The following is a 21288-nucleotide window of genomic DNA, read 5'->3' as shown; positions in this document are numbered from 1 at the left end:
TACAATTTTGTAGTTGCCAATATTTCAAAGTTTTCTACTTCAAATGCACGGAAGTGTTGAGCAGGGAGATGTGAAACCTTTAGAAAGATCTGGATACAATACAGGTGATGCAAAATCAGGAGTTAGGGAAAGCAAGAAAATTAAATCTTTTGTCACCTGAAAGTGATGTCTTATACTTTCAAACAAGAGAGCTTTCATCTCTCTAACCTACTTCAAATATTTGTGAATTTCATATTTTTTCCTATTTTTATCTCTAAAATTTCTCCCTCTTTCCTCACTTCTTTACCTGTCAGCCATGCCATTGATAGTGGACCACTCACTGATGCTCCTTAGCCACAGATCTTACCACATCCCTGTCTGGAACTAGAACAAATGTGTTAGCACATATTAAATTTTTCTTTTCTTTCTTTTTTTTTTTTGGCAATGGGGGTCAAGTGACTTGCCCAGGGTCACACAGCTAGTAAATGTCAAGTGTCTGAGGCCGGATTTGAACTCAGGTACTCCTGAATTCAGGGCCGGTGCTTTAACCACTGTGCCATCTAGCTGCCCCCATATTAAATTTTTAAATAAAACTCAGCCTTTAGTGTTGATTCGTGGAAACATATACATATAGGAGGTAGGAGTTCTCATAGTTTTTCCTAATAGCTTCTTAGAACATTATCCCAATAATGGACTCAGATATAGTTATGAATACCTCCTTTGCCCAATCCAGGTACCAAAGGTTTAAGAGATTTAATTTTTGGTTCTCATGTACGACAGATATTTGAGAAGCAGTTTTGTGTTAGCCTTGTAGGAACTTTTGTGTCTATATTGTAGCGATGATGCTATAACCCTGGAAAATTTGTAACTTAGGTTCCCAATGTATCATTTAATATTTAATTGGTACATTTATTCTTTTTATACTATATTAATTAATTAATATTTCCCTGTAAGAGCAGTCACTTGTAAAAAGATTTTTAAAATGTAGTCTTTCTGTGTGAAAACAGAGGGACCACTAATGGTGGTACTCTAAAGTGGTCCAACTGTTATGGAAAGCACTTTGGAATAATGCCCAAACAACAATTTAATTGTGAATAATGTTCCTTGATTCAGTGATAACATTTATTTCAAAGAGATTAAAAAAAGGAAAGGACATATATATGTATGTATATGTGTATATCCTTTCCTTTTTTAATATATATTATATATAATATATATTATTTATATTTATAGGAACACATTTTTTGTGATGACAAATAATTTTTAATCAGTTTCAATTGGGGAAGGAAAAACAAATTGTGGTCTGCAAATCTGATGGAATACTATTATACTTTAAGTACTGAAGGGGGTAATTTCAGAAAAACCTGGGAAGAGAAAGACCTATATAAACTGATACAAAGTGAAGTAGAAAGAAACAGGACAACATATAATAATAAGAACATAGCAAAGATAATCAACTTTGAGACTGAGCAATTCTTTTTTTTCACATTTATTTTTTAAAACTTCGCATTCCAAATTTTCTTCCTCCCTCCCTCCCTCCTCAAGCAATTCAATATGTCATACACGTGCAATCATGGAAAACATCTTCACATTAGTCAGGTTGTGAAAGAAAATAGGCAAAATAACTTTGGAAAGAGGAACTAACAAATACAATTATACTTCAATCTGTATTCAGATACCATCAGTTCGTTCTTTTTTGATGATTTGCTTTTTTTATAATTCTTTCTGATAGCATGTTGCTCATCCTTTCTTTCACAATTACTATTGCTAACTGTATTACCCTTTATCCTATACTGTCTCCTTGATATTTACCATATTTTCTATCTTCTTTCATTCTATCCCTCCTCAAAAGTGTTTTGCTTTTTACTGTCCCCTCCCCCAATCTGCCCTCCCTTCCTTTGCCTCTCCCCCCTTATCCCCTTCCCTTCCCACTTTCCCTCAGGGCAAAATATGTTACTATAACCACTTGAGTGTGTATGTTATTCCCTCTTTGAGCCAATTTTGATGAGAGTAAGGCTCACTCACTCCCTCACTCCTTCTGCATCTTCCTCTCCACTCCATAAGCTTCTTCTTGTTTCTTTTATGTGAGCTACATTACCACATTCCACCTCTCCCTTTCCCTTTCTTTCAGTGCATTCTTCTAACCCCTTAACTTTATTTTAAAGATCCCATCATGGATCAGCTAGGTGACACAATGGACAAAGCACTAGACCTGAAACCAGGTGGCACTGAGCCCAAATACAGCCCTAGATATTAGCCACCCCACCCTGCCTACCTCACAAAAAACAAGGAAAAACAAAAAATAAATGCTTTGCAAATATCATCCATTCATATCCAATTAATACTTGTGTCCTCTAAGTAATTTCCTTTCAGCTGCCATAATACTGAGAAAGTTCCCTTTTTTTAAAGGTATATTAATTCTATTTTTATTTTAAGTTTTGAGTTCCAAATTCTATCCCTCTCTCATTCCCTCCATCCCTACCCTTGCCCTTCCCCAAGGTTGCAAGCAATCGGTATAGGTTATACATGTGTATTTATGTAAAACATTACCATATTAGTCATTTTACATAAAAGGCTCAAGTAAAAAAAAAAAAGAGAAAGCACAAAATAGCATGCTTCAGTCTGTGTTCAATCAATATCACTTCTTTCTCTGGAGGTGGATAATATGCTTCATCACTAGTCCTTTGGGATTGTCTTGGATCATTGAATTGCTGAGAGTTGTTAAGTCATTCACAATTAGAGCTATAACGCTATCATTGTGCACAGTGTTTTCCTGGTTCTACTTACTTCACCATACATCAGTTCATATGAATCTTTACACGTTTTTCTGAAATCATCCTGCTTGTCATTTCTTATAGCACAATAATATTCCATTACAATCATGTACCACATCTTGTTCAGCCATTCCCCAAATTCCCTCGATTTCCAATTTTAAGACACCACAAAGAGTGGCTATAAATATTTTTGTACATTTTTTTCTTTTATCTTTTTCACAATTACTACTATTTCCTTCCATCCTATTCCCTTCCCCATGATACTCTATTATGTATCTTCTTTCACTCTATCCCTCCTCAAAAGGGATTTGCTTCTGACTGCCCCTCCCCCAATCTGCACTCCTTCCTTTTACCCCTCCTTCTTTATCCCCTATCCTTCCTGTTTTCCTTCAAGGTTAGATAGATTACTCCATCCAACTGAGGGTATATGTTATTCCCTACTTGAGCCAACTCTGATGAGATTAAGGTCTTTGATCCTATTCTGATGAGTGTAAAGTTCATTTACTGTCCCGTTCCTCCCCCATCTCTCCCCCTACTCCATAATCCCTTTCCTGTTTCATGTGGGATTTCACCCCATTCTACCTCTCCCCTTCTCCCTCTCCAAGTGCTTTCCACTCACCCTTCAATTTTATCTTAAGGAAGTCATCATGGGGTAGTGAGGTGACACAGTGGACAAAGCATCCATCCTAGATCCAGAAGGAGATGAGCCCAAATCCAGCCTTAGACACAGCATTCACCTACAGCATGACCCCGGTCATGTCACCCAACTCCAACTACCCCACAAAAAAAGATAAACAAAAAATAAATACTTTACAGATGTCATCCCTTCATAATCAATTCCCACCTGTGCCCTCTGTCTAAATTTATTTCTATCATCTGCCCTTATACTGAGAAAGTTCTTATGAATTAGAAGTATTATGTTCCCATGTAGGAATGTAAACAGTTTAACCTTTTAATGTCCATCATGATTTGTTTTTCTTGTTGACCTTTTAATGCTTCTCTAGTGTCTTGTATTTGAAAGTCAAATTTACTATTCAGTTCAGGTCTTTTCATCACAAATGCCTGAAAGTCCTGTTTTTTATTGAAGTCCCATTTTCCCACCTGAAAGATTATTCTCAGTTTTGCTGGGTAGATGATTTTAGGTTTTAATCCCAGTTCCTTTGCCCTCTAGAATATCATATTGCATGCACTCTGATCCTTTAATGTAGAAGCTGCTATAACTTGTGTTATCCTTACTTTAGCTCCACGGTATTTGAATTCCTTTTTTCTAGCTGCTTGCAATATTTTTTCCTTAACCTTGGATCTCTGGAATTTGGCTATACTATTCCTGGAAGTTATCCTTTTCAGATCTATTTTTGGAGGTGATGGGTGGATTCTTTCAATTTCTGTTTTACCTTCTGTTTCTAGAATATCAGAGCAATTTTCCCTGATAATTTCTTGGAAGATGATGTCTAAGCTATTATTATGATCATGGCTTTCAGGTAGTCCAATGATATTCAAATGATCTCTCCTAGATCTATTGTCCAGGTTAGCTGTCTTTCCAAGGAGATAGTTCATATTGTCCTCTGTTTTTTTTTTATTCATTTTGATTTGCTTTATTGTGTTTTGATTTCCCATAAAATCATTAGCTTCTATTTGCTCTATACTAATTCTTAAGCAATGATTTTCTTCAGAGAATTTTGCTTCTCCAGGAATTGTATTATGGCATTTTTTTAGAGGTAAGTGGATGGATTTGTTGAGAGTATGGTGATTCACAGCCTTTCCCCTTCCATTTGGCTTAGCCCCCTGAGACTCAATAGGGACTTCGAAGATAAAGCAAGAGAGGTAGAGGGAAAAGTAAGAGAAGTAGATGAAAAGATGGAAAGATAAATGAGAGTGATGCAGGAGGGTCATTAAAAAAAAGTCATCAGCTTGAAAAGCCATATTGGCCAAATGGAAAAAGAGGTACATAAACTCTCTAATTAATACAATGTCAAGTCACAATTCCAAAGGACTCATGATGAAACATATTATCCACCTTTAGATAGAGAGGCAAAAAACTCAAGGTGCAGATTAATGCATGTTTCTTTCCTCCCTCCCTCCCTCCCTCCCTTCCTTCCTTCCTTCCTTCCTTCCTTCCTTCCTTCCTTCCTTCCTTCCTTCCTTCCTTCCTCCCTCCCTCCCTCCCTCCCTCCCTTCCTTCCTTCCTCCCTTCCTTCCTCCCTTCCTTCCTTCCTCCCTCTGTTCCTTCCTCCCTCCCTCCCTTCCTTCCTTCCTTCCTCCTTTAGTTTATTTCCTTCTGAAATAGCCAATGTGGTCATTTGTTTTAAATGACAATACATATGATTAATAGGTTTGTTTTTGTTACCTTCTCAATGGGAAGGGGAGCAAGAGGAATTGGGAAAGAATTCTGAACTAAAAATGAATGTATAGGTATGATCATATATTTGTGTATGTTTGTATGTATGTACTACTTATATATGTATTTATGAATTCCACTTTACCAAAATGTAAGTCCTATACTAGGACCTGATTGCTCCTCCTCTCAAAAGTTATCATGCATAATTTAAGCCCCAAAGTGGCTTCCTACCAATCAACCCAAAAGTCCTGGATCTTTAACCTTGAAAGATTTTGTTAGGAAAATATTGGGCAAAAGTAAAAAGGTGATGGAGTTTCAAGGAAAGATGGTCCCTTGGAATCCATATCATATGAGATAAGGGTACAACTAGGGTGGATTGACCCTTCACTTTGCTCACCTGATTCCTCTCAATGTAAGAAAATAGAAGTGATAAGCTCAGAAGAAACAGTGACCAGCTATGGTGAAAATTAGATGAAGTAAGATTATTCAAAGGAGCAGAGAGAATATTAGGCCAAGTCAGCATACTTCACCATCCTCCTGTCCTTGGATTCGGCATAATACTGTTCTATACAAGTCCACTATTTTTTTTTATTTTATTTTTTTTTTTAGTGAGGCAATTGGGGTTAAGTGACTTGCCCAAGGTCACACAGCTAGTAAGTGTTAAGTGTCTGAGGCCGGATTTGAACTCAGGTACTCCTGACTCCAGGGCCGGTGCTCTATCCACTGTGCCATCTAGCTGCCCCTAAATTATATGGAGTTTTTTGTTTTGGTTTGGTTTTGGTGAGGCAATTGGGGTTAAGTGACTTGCCCAGGGTCATACAGCTAGTAAGTGTTAAGTGTCTGAGGCCGGATTTGAACTCAGGTCCTCCTGACTCCAGGGCCAGTGCTCTATCCACTGTGCCACCAAGCTGCCCCTTATACAAGTCCACTATTAATTTGCAATGTCTTCTTTCCTTCAGTGGGAGAATGTGTCAGGGACAGTGCTAGGAAGAAACATTATGGTCCCTGGCTCCACTGCTCTCAAAAGCAACAGGTATGTTAATAACTATGTCTTTTTAAAAATTTTCTGACTTTTATGGCTATTGATAGAGATGAGATGGCCATGGGAAAAGAATACAATTAGAAGCTAAGACCATACCTCAGAGAACCTTGAAGAAATAATGATTGTCATTTTCATTGGTGGCTTTTGACCTAGGTCATATTGTCATTACTGATGCATTCACTCAGAGATAAGCAATACATTATAGAAAAAAAAGGAAATCAATGTGGGCTCACTGGTAGCATTAGCTTGCTTGCTTAAGGATCCATGTCTTCAATAGTTGGAATTCCCAGTTGTAGGTCTTTCTCTCCCATAAAAATCTTGAGAATTTCCTTGAGAGGTAACCTGAATTGCCCAGGGTCACAGAGGCAGTACAAAACAGTAGCCATGTTCCCTGTAAAAGCCTTATGCAATAGTGATAAAAACAGAATAAAGTCTTCTAGACTTTACAGATATTATGTATTTAATACTTGCTGATTGATGGATGAAATGATTGATTAATCCTTCATTTTCTAGGTCATTTATTAGATGAAATAATCTGAAAATGTCTAACTTGACCATTGCTGTGACTGAATTTCTCCTCATGGGGTTTTCTGACATCAGAGAGCTGCAGATCTTGTATTCTTTTCTTTTCTTTCTCATTTACTCAGCAGGCTTGATGGGGAATCTCCTTATTGTCATCATCACCACCTTTGATAGGAGACTCCACACCCCTATGTACTTTTTTCTTAGGAATCTGTCCATTGTAGATGCCTGCTTCATATCAACAACCTTGCCCCAGGCATCTGTTAACTCCCTCATGAACAACAGAGCTGTCTCAATCATTGGATGTGCAGCTCAGATATTTCTGGTGGTTTTCCTTGGATATTTTGAGTTTACTTTGCTCACTGTCATGGCCCATGATCGCTATGTTGCCATATGCCACCCACTGCACTATCCAGTGATCATGAGTCCCCGGGTCTGTATGCAGATGACCCTAACCTGCTTGTTCACTGGCCTTCTGTATGCAGGTTTCCACACTGGTTACACATTTCAATTGTCTTTCTGCCAATCCAATGTGCTCCACCAGTTCTTCTGTGATATCCCCTCTCTTCTCAAGATTTCTTGCTCAGAGACATTTGGCAATACATTATCCTTGCTTGCCTCTGCCCTGGTAGTTGGGGTTGGCTGCTTTGTCTGCATCACTGCATCTTACATTAGGATATTGTCCACTGTGCTGAAATTTCCTGTGAAAGAAGACCAAAGAAAAGCCTTCTCTACTTGTGTCCCCCACATCATTGTGGTTTCTTTGTTCCTTATTTCAGTCCTTTACGTGTACCTACAACCACCTTCAAGTTCTGGCTCCATTAAAGATGTATTTTTTTCATTATTCTATTCCATGATAACTCCCTTTCTGAACCCTATTATATACAGTCTACGTAATAAACAGATAAAAGAGGCTCTAAAAATAGTAATGAAGAGAAAACATTCCTTAAAGAGTAAAGGATGAATTCTAGTTTTTCCCAATGTTGCTCTACCTAATTAACCCATAAATTAAAAAAAATCTCATTAACAGATTTATTTTTAGGATTTTGTGAATTTATTGATTTCTATTTGTGTGTTGATGGGAACAGATGAATCATTGGTCTAAATTAGTAAAAAGCCCCTAGAATTGACTTTGATATTTTCAATGTTAACAGCAATATTATAATTTTAATACATATTCAAGAATTCAAAATTATATAATTCCCTTACATCTTAGATAGCCATTGGCAATACTGCTCATTAAATATAAAGACAATGTATACTACACAGGAGTGATAGAGTTCTTTTTTTTCTGACTCTCGTTTGCACAGACAATTCTGGTCCCTTAGAGCAACACTGAGTTCATCTGAACCTAAAGATTCTAGGGGTGCCCCTAATGGTCAGTAGGTGTCTTTTTTCATATAACCTGATGGATTGAGAATTTTTTTTAAAAGCTACTTGGCATAGTGATCCACAGTTTCTATACCCTCTAGGATTTTCTCATACGTGAAGATAATTTTTAAACCTCTCCATTCATATGACTACATATGTCATTCATGCTCTATTGAAGACTTTTCGATGATTCAATTTATATTCTAATAAAATGTATAATTTCTATTATCTTATTTGATTCATTCTATATTGGATTCTTCCCCTAATTGTTTTCAAGGTGCAGGGATTTCTTCTTCTAGAATCAATCCTCTAATCTTCACAGAGTTGGCAAACTACTATACAAAAGGAACATGCCAACGCATGTTACTCTCCTACTCTGAGAGCTCTGATTACCCCCCATCATCCTTGTGGTTAAATGCAAAGTATAATATGTACAAAGCATTGTCTTTGTTAGTGGGACTCTAACCTAATATTCAGGACTAGATGTGAAACAAATGGAAGAAGATCCAAATGTGCAGAAAAGTAATACAATAGTTTTAAATTTAAAAACAAATAAGATTATATCTTTTTTGTTGATTTTGTTGTTGTTTTTTGCAGGGCAATGGGGATTCAATGACTTGCCCAGGGTCACACAGCTAGTAAGTGTCAAGTGTCTGAGTCCTGATTTGAACTCAGGTCCTCCTGAATCCAGGGCCAGTGCTTTATCCACTGCACCACCCAGCTGCCCCAGATTATATCGTACAATAATAATAGAAGGGATGAGAGAAAAATAACAGAGCAAAAATAATGTATGTAGCACAATAGTTAACAAGTTATTTGAAAAAATGAATGATTGATTTGGAACAAAAGAAACAAATAGAGAAGAAAAATATATCAATAAAATAAAAGGGAATTTGATGTAGGAAAGAAGCAATGAGCAAAAATTATTTCCTAAGCACTTACAATAAGTCAAAGACTAAAGCAAGCCTTGGAGATAGAAATAGACAAAAGGAAACAGTTAATTGTCTTATATTAAAGAACTTATACTCTAGATGGAGGAAATACAATACAAAGAAAATTCACATATAGGGTAGATGGAAGGGTCAGAAGCCCTAAGTTTTTAGTGGATTATATGACAAGACCATCCTTAAATTACATCATTTGGTCAGATCACAGTGTTAGTTCTCTATTGGATGCAATGAAAGCATAATATATAACAAGACTAAGAACATTACTAATACATTGCAACTGGGGCAGCTAGGTAGCCCAGTGGATAAAGCACTGGCTCTTGAGGCAAGAGGACCTGAGTTCAAATTTGGTTTCAGACACTTGACACTTATTAGCTGTGTGACCCTGGGCAAGTCACTTAACCCTCATTGCCCTGCAAAAAAATAAATCAAACAAACAAAAATACCCCCAAAAGTCATACATTGTACAATGGATAAAAGTTGGACATCAAACAACTATAGAGAACTAATGTAAATACATTATTGAAAGCAAAATTGTAAAATCTGTGTGGTACAGGCTAGATTATGCTCAACAACACTCTTGAGTGTCAACCGAATCAGATTAAAATGCAATAGGGAAATACTTTAAAAAAATGATGATGAATATGGCTAATTTTAATATGGGGTCTTCTAATTAATTATGCAGAACACAGGCATCCTTATCCATAGTTTAGCGGTACCTATTTCAAGTTGGAGTTGGACACTACTGATGTAAAAAGCCATCCCCACAGTATATTAATCAAATAATCACCACATTTGAATGAGTGAAGGAATATCTAAAACAATACATTTCAGAAACCCAGGTGTCTCTATGGTGTCCTTACTGGGTTAGAGGTTATTAACATCCCTAAAAGGCAGACTAATTGCTCTTCTACAGGAAAGCCTTCAAACCCTTGAAGACAGCCATCATGTCCATCCTGAGTTTTCTAGTTACTAGGCTAAACATCCTATCTTCATATGACTTGAGACTAACAGTTCTTATCATTCTCTTTACTATGTTCTGGAGTTATTCCAGCTTGTCCATGGGGGGTTAAGGTCGTACTACTAGTATGAGGACTTGCTGAGCCCTTTTCAGGGTTGCTCTACTTTTGGTGCCGACATGGCACCCAATTCTCACCTGTGGCTACAAAAACCTAGAGCCTGCATAGTGGCCACACTCTGGGAAAACCATCTCAGTATATGGGCCAGCCTAGGTGTGATAACCAAAAATCCTTAAATTTGCTGGTGAGTTAGGATAATGTCTACCCTAAGCATGTGAAGACTTCCCTAAGCAGAATTGGCAAATAAGGACTATTCCTTTCAATGTCCATGAAGGCAGCTGAAATGGGCACTATGAAAACACTTGGAGCTTAAGTAGAAACCAAAGAAGATGGCAAGGTCATCAAAGGCATCTTGGGCAATCTCCAATCATTTTGACTTTTGTCTTTCCATTGGATTTCTATGACTCTGGAGGAGAGAGTAAGGGTGATGACCTTGTGCACCTCTGCCTTATTTAAATTATATACACATGCCAAGTCATCACCCTGTGATGAAGGACAAATGAGAACTTGGAAGAGAACATAATATTCCTGATATGTTTAATGACTAACTAGTTATTTGAAATCAGAGAACATGAAATGTCCATTATGCCAACAATCAATAGCTATGTAAAAAATTCTATAAAACTCATAATAATAAATATCATATCACACTTTAAAAATTGGCAGAGTTATTTGTGACAAGTATAAACATTTGAATTAAGCTGTGATTTTATGGCTAAAAAAATACCATCATAAGGAAAGTCCCAATACCACTCCTAACCATTTCCTTATCTAACAATTAAACTGTGTGTGTGTGTGTGTGGCAATTGGGGTTAAGTGACTTGCCCAAGGTCACACAACTAGTAGGTGTTAAGTGTCTGAGGCTGGATTTGAACTCAGGTCCTCCTGACTTTAGGGCTGGTACTCTATCCACTGTGCTACTAGCTGCCCCTAACAATTATACTCTTAAAGAGCTTCCTAGGGCACTGAGAGTTAAATGACTTACTGAGGGTCACACATTCCATATGGATTATAGACAGGGCATGAAATCAATTGAGGTTGATAAAAATTGGCAAAAGTCAATATTGGAAAAGTCAATATTAACTACCCCCAAATGGGGTAGTTAAGACATTTTTTTTTACTGAGGCAATAGGGGTTAAGTGACTTGCCCAGGGTCACACAGCTAGTAAGTGTTAAGTGTCTGAGGCCGGAGTTGAACTCAGATACTCCTGACTCCAGGGCCGGTGCTCCATCCACTGCACCACCTAGCTGCCCCAGTTAAGACATTTTTATCTATATTTGGTTGGGTTAAAAATCTAATTATCCTTTAGAAATCAAGTTAGAATTTGTTAGAAAAATCACTATATTGTATGTAATTAAAATTACTTTTAATACTGAGAGGCATTGATGGGCACATACCCAAGGAAATCACTTATAGAAGTGAAGGTACCACATCTGTGAGAATATTCATAGAAACCATTTTTTTTTGTTTTTTTTTTTGGCATAAGAAAAAGCAAAACGGGATAAGAACATATTAACATAAGAAAACATGTTTTACTCTAAGATCAAATGTCATGAGTAAAAGAAAAGTATATAGAACAGAGAAAACAAAGTAAACAAGGTGCAACACACCACTTTTCTGTTAGTAGAAGGATGGGGACCTATGGGTTTAAATGTTTTAAAATCTATTAGATGACATTACTTTGTTGGTAGGTTTCCTTAAATAGTTTCCCTCTTGTAAGGAAAGGCAAAATTATTATGATAGATTCTTTGGAACTAAATATGATGCAAAAAGTCAGATATATGTAAAAACACTTTAATACAAAATTTGTAAAGCTTTCTTGTCTATGTGTCAGTCAAAGCCATGACCATAGCCACCATATATCTGCATCAACTGAGCTAACAAGCCAAACAAATCCTAAGGACACTTGGAAATCTCCTATTTTGTCTTTTGAAAAATTTTGAAAGGGGCTTTTTAAAATTATGTTGAAGGAAACTGGTATATAATGAATCCTACAGCCCTAGTACATATTCACACATGTACATTAATTATTATGTCTTAAACTCCAACCCAGTTCTTCTGAGAGGACTTTACTTGGCACCTTGTCTTTTCTTATCCAGAGACAATCACCTCAGTGCAATGATCTCTGACTGTCTATATTTGGCTGGAGATCAGGGACACTGTCCCCATGGAAATTCAAGGACTATCCAGCAAAGGTGAAATGGTCCTATTGGGGCCATCCTATCAAACATGTTGTCCAACTTCAGCTACAAATATAATAGTAGAAATTGAGGGGAAACATGCTTCCCAAACAAGGAGAATAGAATTATGATGGCCAGACAAAAATGGAAACTTTATAATTCTCTGGCAATACAAGAGGATTTCTGAAAATCTTTTCCATGGTATGGAAATTCAGTAATATCATCTCTGAGCAACTCAGATTGGATAATATAACAGTAAGGAGGCTTGTTGGCTTATTCAGGTAAGGGATAGTTAGTTTGATTGATATGCATTTCCCCCATTTCCCATTTTATTTGTTTTCCCCTTCCTTTCCTTCCTTCCTTCCTTCCTCTAACCTACCATATATATGCATATATGTATACATATACATACACATATATGTGTGTGTGTATATAAATATATATGTAAATTTCATATTTTATTTTGTTTCCTTTCTCTAAATTTTCTTCCTCTTCCTTCTTTACCTGGCAGCCATGTTGCTGATATTGAATCACACATTTTTTTTCCCCGACACACATCTATCCATGTCCCTCTCTTTAACTAGAACAAATGGGTTAGTACATATAAAATTTCTACACAAACACAGTCCTTTTTAGCAACACGGTCTTACAGGAAATAGAATTCCCCATAGTTCTTTTTTTTGTTTGTTTCCTTATACATTATCACTAATGATAATCTCAGATATCATGATGAAGGTGTCCTTTGCCCAGTCTAGGTACAAAGAGTTTAAGAGATTCAGTTTTTGGTTCTCACATATGAGAGGTATCTGGAAAGTAATTTTGAATTGGCCTTGCAGGGGCTTTTGGCTCTATGTTGTGGTGATGATGCTATATTCCTGGAAAACCTGCCCCAGAAGTCTCTCATGTATCTTACTTTTTAGATCACATTTATTGAAAAATATTTCCATAAAGGGCTGCTGTATTTGTCCTTCACTCTTGAAGTGGGCCATGGCATCATGGTGATGTTATGATTGAAGTGAATGCAAAGTCAACAACCTCACTCTCTCCTTCAAAGACTTTAGGGTACAGTAGCAAGATACATATTAGGTTGACTAAAGATGACCGAAGATTTTTTTTTTTTTTAGTGAGGCATTTGGGGTTAAGTAACTTGCCCAGGGTTACACAACTAGTGTTAAGTGTCTGAGGTCGGATTTGAACTCAGGTACTCCTGACTCCAGGGCCGGTGCTCTATCGACTGTTCCATCTAGCTGCCCCTGACCCAAGATTTTTAAGATTATTGGGGTTATGTTTGCCCAGGGTCAAACAGTAAGTTTCTGAGGTGAGATTTAAACTCAGCTCCTCCCAATTTCAAGGTTAGTGCTTTACCCACTTTGCCACCTAGATTCCCTCTACCACTAAGAGCATTTGCTTGTAAAAATATATTTTTTAAATACAATCTCTGTAGTAAAACAGAGATATTATTATTTTCTGTGCTCTAAGGTGATCCAACCATTATGAAAAGCAATTTGGAAAATTGCCCAATAAGAAATTGAATTGTGAATAACACCCTTTGACCCAGTGGTACCATTTATTCCAAAGAGGTTAATGAAAGAGGGAAAGGACACACACACACACACACACACACACACACACACACACACACACACACACATATATTTATAGCAACTCTTTTTGAGATGACAGAGTATTGTTTAATGAGGGGATTGGCTTTTCTAAAGATATTAATGTGGACAATTAATGGGCAAGAAATGGCTTCCTACTAATTGTTACAAAGTCCTGGATCTTTAACCTTAAAAGACCTCTATAGGGAAGTAGTGGGCATAAGAAAAAGGGGGCTGAAGTATGAAGACAGAGTGATCGCTTGTATGCCATTCCTTATGTGACAAGGGTAGAGTTGGGCATAATAGGCCACTCATTTAGCTTGAATGATTCCTCTGAATGGAAGAAAATCAAAAAAATAAGATCAGGATAAACAGATATGGTGAACATTAGATGAAATGAAACTTTCCAGAGGAACAGAGAGAATAGCAGGCTAAATCAGCTTACTTCACCATCCTGCTGTCCTTGGATTGAGGGAAAAGCCTGTTGTATACATCTCCACCATTCATTGGCAATTTTCTTCTTCAGAGAGCTTTTGTACCTCCTTTTCCATTTGACTTTTCAAGCTGTTGACTTTTTTCTCACATCTTTCCTGCATCACCCTCATTTTTCTTGCCATTTTTTCCTCTACCTCTCTAATTTTATCTTCAAAGTCCTTTTTGAGCACCTCTATGGCCTGAGACCAATTCGTATTTTTCTTGGAAGCTTTAGATATAGGGGCCCTGATGTTGACATCTTCCTCTGAGGGTACCCCTTGGTTTTCCTTGTTACTGAAGAAACTTTCTATGGTCCTCACTTTTCTCTGTCAGCTCATCTTGCCTTTCTTTTACTAGACTTTTAGCTCCTTAAAGTGGGGCACTGTTTCCAGGCTGCAGTATCCCAAGCTTAAGAAGTCCCAGGTGGTATGATTTAAGGAGAATCAGGTTCTTCCCTCGCCCAGCCTGTTTCCTGGTCCTAAATGACCCCAGACCAACTTGCCAATCAACCAGCTTTGTGTGTTGTGGCTGTTAGCTCCGACGAGCCTGTGCCCCTCCCCCACCTGGGCCACTTCTACTCAAACCTACCACCTGGTTCTCAGTAGGGGCATAAAATCCACGTTCTGCCTTAGCACCAGCAAAGATCCCTGTAGTCTCTCCCCTGCCCAGGGCTCAGCCCACTCACCAGACTGTGAGCTTAGTTCCAGACAACACTGGTGCTTCATCTGATTCAGAGGCTCTGGGGGTCTCCTTCTCTGGTGAGGCCTTCCTGGGACTGGATCTGTGTCAGGGTGACTGTGGGGTTGGGCCTGACTCCTGTATCAGCACAGCAGCTCCCTCCTTCTAACCTTCCAAGCCATTCTTGGTTAGCAGATGATTTCAGCACATTCTTCTGTGAGTTTTGCTGCTCTGGGCATTTTCCTATGACCTTATTTGGATGTTTTTTGGAGTGATCGTGTCATGAGTTTGGGAGCTCACTGCCTTTCCTCTGCCATCTTGGCAATTTTCTTATTATAGTCAGGGGGAGAGTGTATGAAAAAATGTTGAGCCGAAAGATTTCAGTCTCCTCTGCCAGCAAAAACAACAGGTATGTGAGAAACTCTGTACTTTTAAAATCTCAACTTTCTCTTCTATGTTTCTCCTGCCAGTTAATAAGGATGAGATGGCCATGGGTGGGAATATACAGAGAGGCTAAGACCATATCTCAGAGGACTTGAAAAATAAAAGATAGTCAATTTCATTGGGGGCTTCTGGCCCAGGTCAGATTGTCTGTACATTTGTATTCACTCAGAGATAACAATATATTATAGAAAAAAGGAAGTCAATGTGGAGTCATTGGTAACATTGCTTTCTTAAGCATATATGACTTTAATAGATGGAAGTCACAGGTACAGGAAATTACTTTACTGTTTTTCATCTCCCATAAAAATCTCAGCGAGTTCTTGTTAAATGTAAATTGACTTGCTCAGGGTCACACAGCCAGTATGTGACAGGGGCCATGCTGTTTGTCAAGGTCTTTTGCAGTAGTGATAAAAAGAGAATAATGTCTTCTAGGCTTTACAGATACTGTGTTTTTAATACTTGCTGATTGATGGACTGATTGATTTCTTCTTGGCTCCCTAGGTCACTCACTGGATGAAAGAAACTGAAAATGTCTAACTTGACCACTGTTGTGACTGAATTTCTCCTCATGGGGTTTTCTGACACCCGAGAGCTACAGATCTTGTACTCTTTGCTTTTCTTTCTCATTTACTCAGCAGGCTTGATGGGGAATCTCCTCATTGTCATCATCACCACCTTTGACAGGAGACTCCACACCCCCATGTACTTCTTCCTTAGGAATCTGTCTATTGTGGATGCCTGCTTCATATCAACAACCTTGCCCCAGGCATCAGTTAACTCCCTGGTGAACAACAGAGCTATCTCAGTTACTGGATGTGAAGCTCAGGTATTTCTGGTGGTTTTCCTTGCATATTTTGAGTTTACTCACTGTCATGGCCCGTGATCGCTATGTTGCCATATGCCACCCACTGCACTATCTAGTGATCATGAGTCCCCGGGTCTGTATGCAGATGACCTTATCTTGTTTGTTCACTGGCCTTCTGTATGCAGGTTTCCATACTGGTTACACATTTCAATTGTCTTTCTGCCAATCCAATGTGATCCACCAGTTCTTCTGTGATATCCCCTCTCTTCTCAAGATTTCTTGCTCAGAGACATTTGGCAATACATTATCCTTGCTTGCCTCTGCTCTAGTAGTTGGGGTTGGCTGCTTTGCCTTCATCACTGCATCTTACATTAGGATATTGTCCACTGTGCTCAAATTTCCAGTGAAAGAAGACCAAAGAAAAGCCTTCTCTACTTGTGTCCCCCACATCATTGTGGTTTCTTTGTTCCTTATTTCAGGATCTTATGTGTACCTACAACCACCTTCAAGTTCTGGCTCCATTAAAAATATGATCTTTTCAATATTCTATTCTGTAATACCTCCCTTTCTGAACCCTATTATATATAGTCTACGTAATAAACAGATAAAAGAGTCATTAGGAATAGTCGTGAAGAGAAATATTTTGTTAAAGAATAAAGGATGAACTATAGTTCTTTTCCAGTGTTGCTCAACTTAATTCACCAATAAATAAAAATCCTCTTAATATATTTATTTTTATGATTTTGTGAGTTTATTGATTTCTGTTTGTGTTTTGATGAGAACAGATGAATCTTTGGTATAAATTAGTAAATAACCCCTAAAACTGACTTTGATATTTTCAATATTAATAGCAACATTATTATTTTGAGACATATACAAGAATTCAAAATCATATAATTCCCTTAAATCTCAGGTGGTCTTTGGCAGCACTGCTTATCACATATAAATAAGGAATATATACCAAATATGATTGATAGTTATTTTTCCAACTCTAAATCACACAGAAAATTCTGATCCTTTAGAGCATTCCTAAATTCACCACAACCTAAGTATTCTAGGGGTACCCCTGAAGGTCACTGGAGTGTCTTTTAAAAATAATATGCTGAATTTATCATTCTTTTTTTTCCTCTTTTTTTTTTGGTGGGGCAACGAGGGTTAAGTGACTTGCCCAGGGTCACGCAACTAGTAAGTGTCAAGTGTCTGAAGCTGGATTTGAACTCTGGTCCTCCTGAATCCAGGGCCAGTGCTTTATCCACTATGCTACCTAGCTGCCCCCATATCATTCTTTTTTAAAGCATGCTACATGGAATAGAGATTCATGGTTCATATACCCTCTATGTTTTTCTTATATATGAAAATGTTCTTTCCTTAAACCTTCTTTCCAGTCATTTGGCCACATATTTATTTCACATTCTACTGAACACTGGTGAATTATTCAATCTTCTCCTGCTTGTTTTTCAAGACTCGGGGATTCCTTCCTCTAGAATCAATCCTCTAATTTTCACATAGTTGTCATACTAATATGTGTTAGGAACAGTCCTAAATATGTCACTGTCCTACTGAAAAAGCTCTAACAGCTACCTGTTTTCTTTGTGATTAAATGCAAACAAATATATGTAGAAGTTACTGTCATTCTCAGTGTAACTCCAACCTAAACCATTCTGGATTAGATGTGAAACATTAAGTTAAAGATAAAAATGGTCAGAAAATAATTACATAAATAAGAACATATCTTAGAATAATAAGTAGCAGAATCAGAGAAAAATAATAGGGCAAAATTAGCATATGTAGCACAAATGTTATCAAGTTCTCTGGAAAAAAATAAATGATTTGGAACAAAAGAAGCAAAAGAGAAGAAATATATATCACTAAAGTAAAAGGGAATAAGATGTAAGAAGTAATGAGTGGGGGCGGCTAGGTGGTGCAGTGGATAAAGCACCGGCCCTGGATTCAGGAGTTCCTGAGTTCAAATCCGGCCATAGACACTTGACACTTACTGGCTGTGTGACCCTGGGCAAGTCACTTAACCCCATTGCCCCGTAAAAAAAAAAAAAAAGAATAAAGAAAAAAAAAAGAAGTAAAGAGTGAAGAAAGAAAATATTTCCTAACATTGAACTATATCCTGGTGATAAAAATAGGAAAAAAAGGAAACATTTCATTGTCTTGAAGAAATTATATTCTAGGTGGAAGGAATAAAACATAAAGACAGTTCAGCTATAGGCTAGATAGTAGGGTGAGAAGTCTGAAGTTTTCAGTGAGTTAGAGGGCAAAGACCATCCTTAGATTACATCATTTGGTCAGATGACAGTGTCAGCAGTCTACAGGCTTCAATGGCAGAATAACAGATAGCAAAGCCTTGTGGTCATATATGTAACTTAAGGATGTAGAGCTGATGAGTTCTATGTTGTCTAAACTATGTAATCATGTTATAGTTGTTGTTAACCATTCAACTCATCATGACCCCCTTTCAGGTTTCTAGGCAAGGATACTGTCATGATTTGCCATTTCATTTTCCATGTCATTTTACAGATGAGAAAACTGAGGCAAACAGGGTTAAGTGACTTGCCCAAGGTCACATCATTAGTGTGTGAGACTAGATTTTGATTCAGGAAGAGGAGTCTTTCTGATTCTAGGCCCAACATTCTGTTTACTACACTAACCAGCTCTCTCCATGTGAACAGTAACCTAGCCCAAATGGGATTTAAGTTTCTTAGAGTAAGAAAAAGGAGAAATGTGAAGGCAAGCAGTAAAGGTATTCTGGGTGGTCACAAGTCTTTCTTTCTACAACATGGCTATTCCAGATGAGTCTTGGGAAATTTAAGACCATGGTAAGGTAAGAGATATGTGTGTCCATTCAGGGGTGAACCTTGTTAGTTCATTTTGACCATCCAGGACAGATTCTCAGTGTCCCTGAGCTAGTGAAGGTATCAATAAAGAAGACAATGAAAGGAAAGTATCCCCACTCACAAGAAGTTAAAGAAGCTGAATTTGACAAGAGAATATAGAGTGTATGTCTAGGGATTATTTATCTTCCAGGGGAAAAATAATGAAATAAAAGTTTTTCATAAGGTTTTTCAGAAAATACATAGTACATAAAAAATTGCCTCAACTATTCAAAAGACAGGGAAAACAAGAAAAATATGTGCTATATTGGGAACCACATGATAGAAATTCCAAGTAAAACAGCATAAAATATAGTGGCAAACTTTAGAACAATAATATAAAATGACATATGTTTAGGGGCAGTTCAGTGAAAGTCTGTATTATATCTTTTCATTTACTTATTTATTCATTCATTCATTTATTTATTTGCTTGCTTGTTTGTTTATTTATTTGTTCATTTGTTTGTTTGTTTATTTATTTTTGTGGGGCAATGAGGGTTAAGTGACTTGCCCAGGGTCACACAGCTAGTCTCAAGTGTCTGAGGCCAGATTTTAACTCAGGTCCTCCTGAATCCAGGACCAGTGCTTTATCTACTGTGCCACCTAGCTGCCCTTATATTATATCAATGTAAATAAATCATCATACAAATATTACAATTGTTTGCTGCTGTTGGTTAGTGGTTTAAATCAGACCTGACCCTTCATGACCCATTTTTTTTTTTTTTTGGTAAAGATACTGGAGTGGTTTGGCATCAGAGGATCTGTTCTCTGATCTCATCATAACTGTTCTGAACTGCCCTCAAATCCAGTGAACCAATAGATTTGAGTGATGCTAGCCAATGGGCTTAGAACAATGTATACGGGCGGGCTCTGCTCCTGCCTTCAGCAAGCTTGCACAGACACTTGCTCTCTTTTTCCTGGGAACTTGGGGAGAGCAAATGCAGGACATTAGGGTTCCTCATTTTCTTTCTTCTCTCTCTTCTATTTCTTAGCTAGGATTTCCTATCTTTCAAAGCCATGTAAGAACTATTTACTAATATTTAATATACTTTAATAAATGCTTAATATATAAAAAGTGATATAAGATATAAGATCTTGGTCTATGCCTAATTTCTGCCATACTATCTTTGAGTTTTCCTGGCAGATTTTGGGAAAACAGTAGATTACTTTAGGCATTTACTAGTTTGTCTCCCATGCTTAACCTATTCTATTGATCCAACACTCTATTTCTTAGCATTACCAAATAGTTTCAGTGATTGCTACTTTATAGTATAGCATTAGATTTGATATGGCTAGCCCACCTTCCTGTGTATTTTTCTTTTCATTAATTCCCTTGATATTCTTGACTTTTTGTTCTTCCAGATGAATTTTATTATTTTTTTCTATCTCTATAAAATAAATTTTAGTTAGTCTGATTGGCATGACAGTAAATAAGTAAATTAATTTAGGTAGAATTATCATTTCTATTAGCAGCCTATCCATGAGTAATTAATACTTTTCTAATTATTTAGATCTCATTTTATTTTTGTGAAAACTCTTTTTTACTTGTGTTCAGAGTCCTTGCATTTTTCTTGGCAAATGGACTCCCAGATAATTTAAACAGTCTTCAGTTATTTTATACCAACTCTACTCTTACAGAGCTTCTTAGGGCATTGAGGGTTAAAGGAATTACTGAGAGTCACACATTCTATATGGATTATAGACAGGGCACGGCATCAGTTAAGGTTGATAAAAATTGATGAAAATCAATATTGGAAAGACTGGGGGGTAGATAAATTTATTGGCTTTTCGTAGGGTTACAGATCTAACCAACCTTTTGGAAATCAATTCAGAATTTGAAAGAAAAACCACTGAATTGTATGTGATTAAAATTAAATGTGATTAAAATCACTTTTTTCTTTCTTTCTTTTTGTGAAGCAATTGGGGTTAAGTGACTTGCCCAGGGTCACATAGTTAGTAAGTGTCAAGTGTCTAAGGCCGGATTTGAACTCAGGTCCTCCTGAATCCAGGGACGGTGCTCTATCCACTGTGCCACCTAGCTGCCCCCTGATTAAAATCACTTTTAATCCTCAGAGGTGTTAATGGGCAAATACCCCAAAGACATCAGTTACAGGAGGGAAGGTAACAATTGTATGAGAATATTCATAGCAAATATTTTTGGCATAAGGAAA

General features: G+C 37.3%; 2 protein-coding genes across 2 annotated transcripts; both read left to right on the top strand.

The window, feature by feature from the left end:
* The first annotated feature begins 6671 nt into the window (after positions 1 to 6671).
* LOC122748385 (olfactory receptor 14C36-like) lies at positions 6672 to 7619 on the top strand. The gene has a single exon (XM_043994029.1). The coding sequence runs from the start codon at positions 6675 to 6677 to the stop codon at positions 7617 to 7619; it is 945 nt and encodes a 314-aa protein (XP_043849964.1). The 5' UTR covers positions 6672 to 6674.
* An 8340-nt stretch (positions 7620 to 15959) lies between these two features.
* On the top strand, positions 15960 to 16899 carry LOC122748384 (olfactory receptor 14C36-like). Its single transcript, XM_043994028.1, is given in 2 exon segments — positions 15960 to 16288; positions 16290 to 16899. Coding segments are annotated over 2 exon segments (939 nt in total).
* Positions 16900 to 21288: the final 4389 nt, after the last annotated feature.

Source organism: Dromiciops gliroides, chromosome 3, assembly GCF_019393635.1.
Source record: "Dromiciops gliroides isolate mDroGli1 chromosome 3, mDroGli1.pri, whole genome shotgun sequence".
Classification (NCBI taxonomy): domain Eukaryota; kingdom Metazoa; phylum Chordata; class Mammalia; order Microbiotheria; family Microbiotheriidae; genus Dromiciops; species Dromiciops gliroides.
This window is presented reverse-complemented; position numbering and strand designations above follow the sequence as displayed.